Here is a 917-nt window from a genome sequence, read left to right as displayed (position 1 = left end):
GCACCGGCCACGGCGTCCCGCTTGCCCCGCCTGCCTTCGCGGCCCCACGCCCCACGCCCGACGGCCGGCCACCAACGCCTCTGGACCGGAATTAGCTCCAGGGGGCGAGCGCTTTCGAACCGAGTAAAGTAGAACTTGAATGTAGCCGCTGCTGTCTCCTTGTGCCGCGAGGTGGGGGGAGCCTTCAGACGACACGGGGGACCCGGGAGGGAGGCCTTCGGGTGACATGGGGTGCGGGGAGGGAGGCCTTCGGGTGACATGACGGAGGAGGGAGGCCTTCGGGTGACATGAGGGGGGACGGAGGCCTTCGGGTGACATGGGGTGCGGGGAGGGAGGCCTTCGGGTGACACGGGGGTCGGGAAGGAGGGAGGCCTTCTGGCCATGTGGGGGGGAGGGGGTTGGGCCGGCGCGGGTCCCTTGGGTCTTTGCCCGCCCCAGCCTCACGGGTCGCCTAACTGCCCCCTCCAAAGGTATTTGCCAGCCGACCCCGTTGAAAAGGAACTTTCCCGTCGGCTGGGTTTAAGCACCACCCGTTCCCAGTTCCACGTTCCCTTTAAGTGTGGCCGGCGTGGTCCCAAGGCTGCAGGAACTGGGTTTCCATTGGCCAGTCCGTGCCTGGCGTCGGCCGCAGCATTGGCGGCGGCTCCGGCCTCGGGCAGAATCCGCCCCCGGATTGGCCGCGGCTCCCCAGAGCCCGCCCTCTGCGCCGCCGACGCAGCCCCGCACCGGGAGGGGGCAGGGCCGCCGGGACCGCAAGCGCCGCCGCGCTCCGGAGAACATGGCGGCGGCGGACCTCGCTCAGATTCCTGATGTGGACATCGACTCCGACGGCGTCTTCAAGTATGTGCTGATTCGAGTCCACTCGGGGCCAACCTCCGGGGCCACGGCCGGGGAGAGCAAGGAGATCGTGCGCGGCT

At 69.4% G+C, this 917-nt stretch overlaps 1 protein-coding gene across 1 annotated transcript in view; it reads left to right on the top strand.

The window, feature by feature from the left end:
• The first annotated feature begins 736 nt into the window (after positions 1-736).
• Positions 737-917, top strand: part of PHPT1 (phosphohistidine phosphatase 1) — a 2,392-nt gene continuing 2,211 nt past the window's right edge. The window contains exon 1 of the mRNA XM_008594288.1: positions 737-917. Within this exon, the coding sequence (XP_008592510.1) occupies positions 779-917 (139 nt within the window). The 5' untranslated portion in view covers positions 737-778.

Source organism: Galeopterus variegatus, unplaced genomic scaffold (assembly GCF_000696425.1).
Source record: "Galeopterus variegatus unplaced genomic scaffold, G_variegatus-3.0.2 Scaffold10521, whole genome shotgun sequence".
In the NCBI taxonomy this organism is placed as follows: domain Eukaryota; kingdom Metazoa; phylum Chordata; class Mammalia; order Dermoptera; family Cynocephalidae; genus Galeopterus; species Galeopterus variegatus.
Note: the sequence above shows the minus strand (reverse complement) of the source record. Positions and strands in the feature narration are given on the sequence as shown.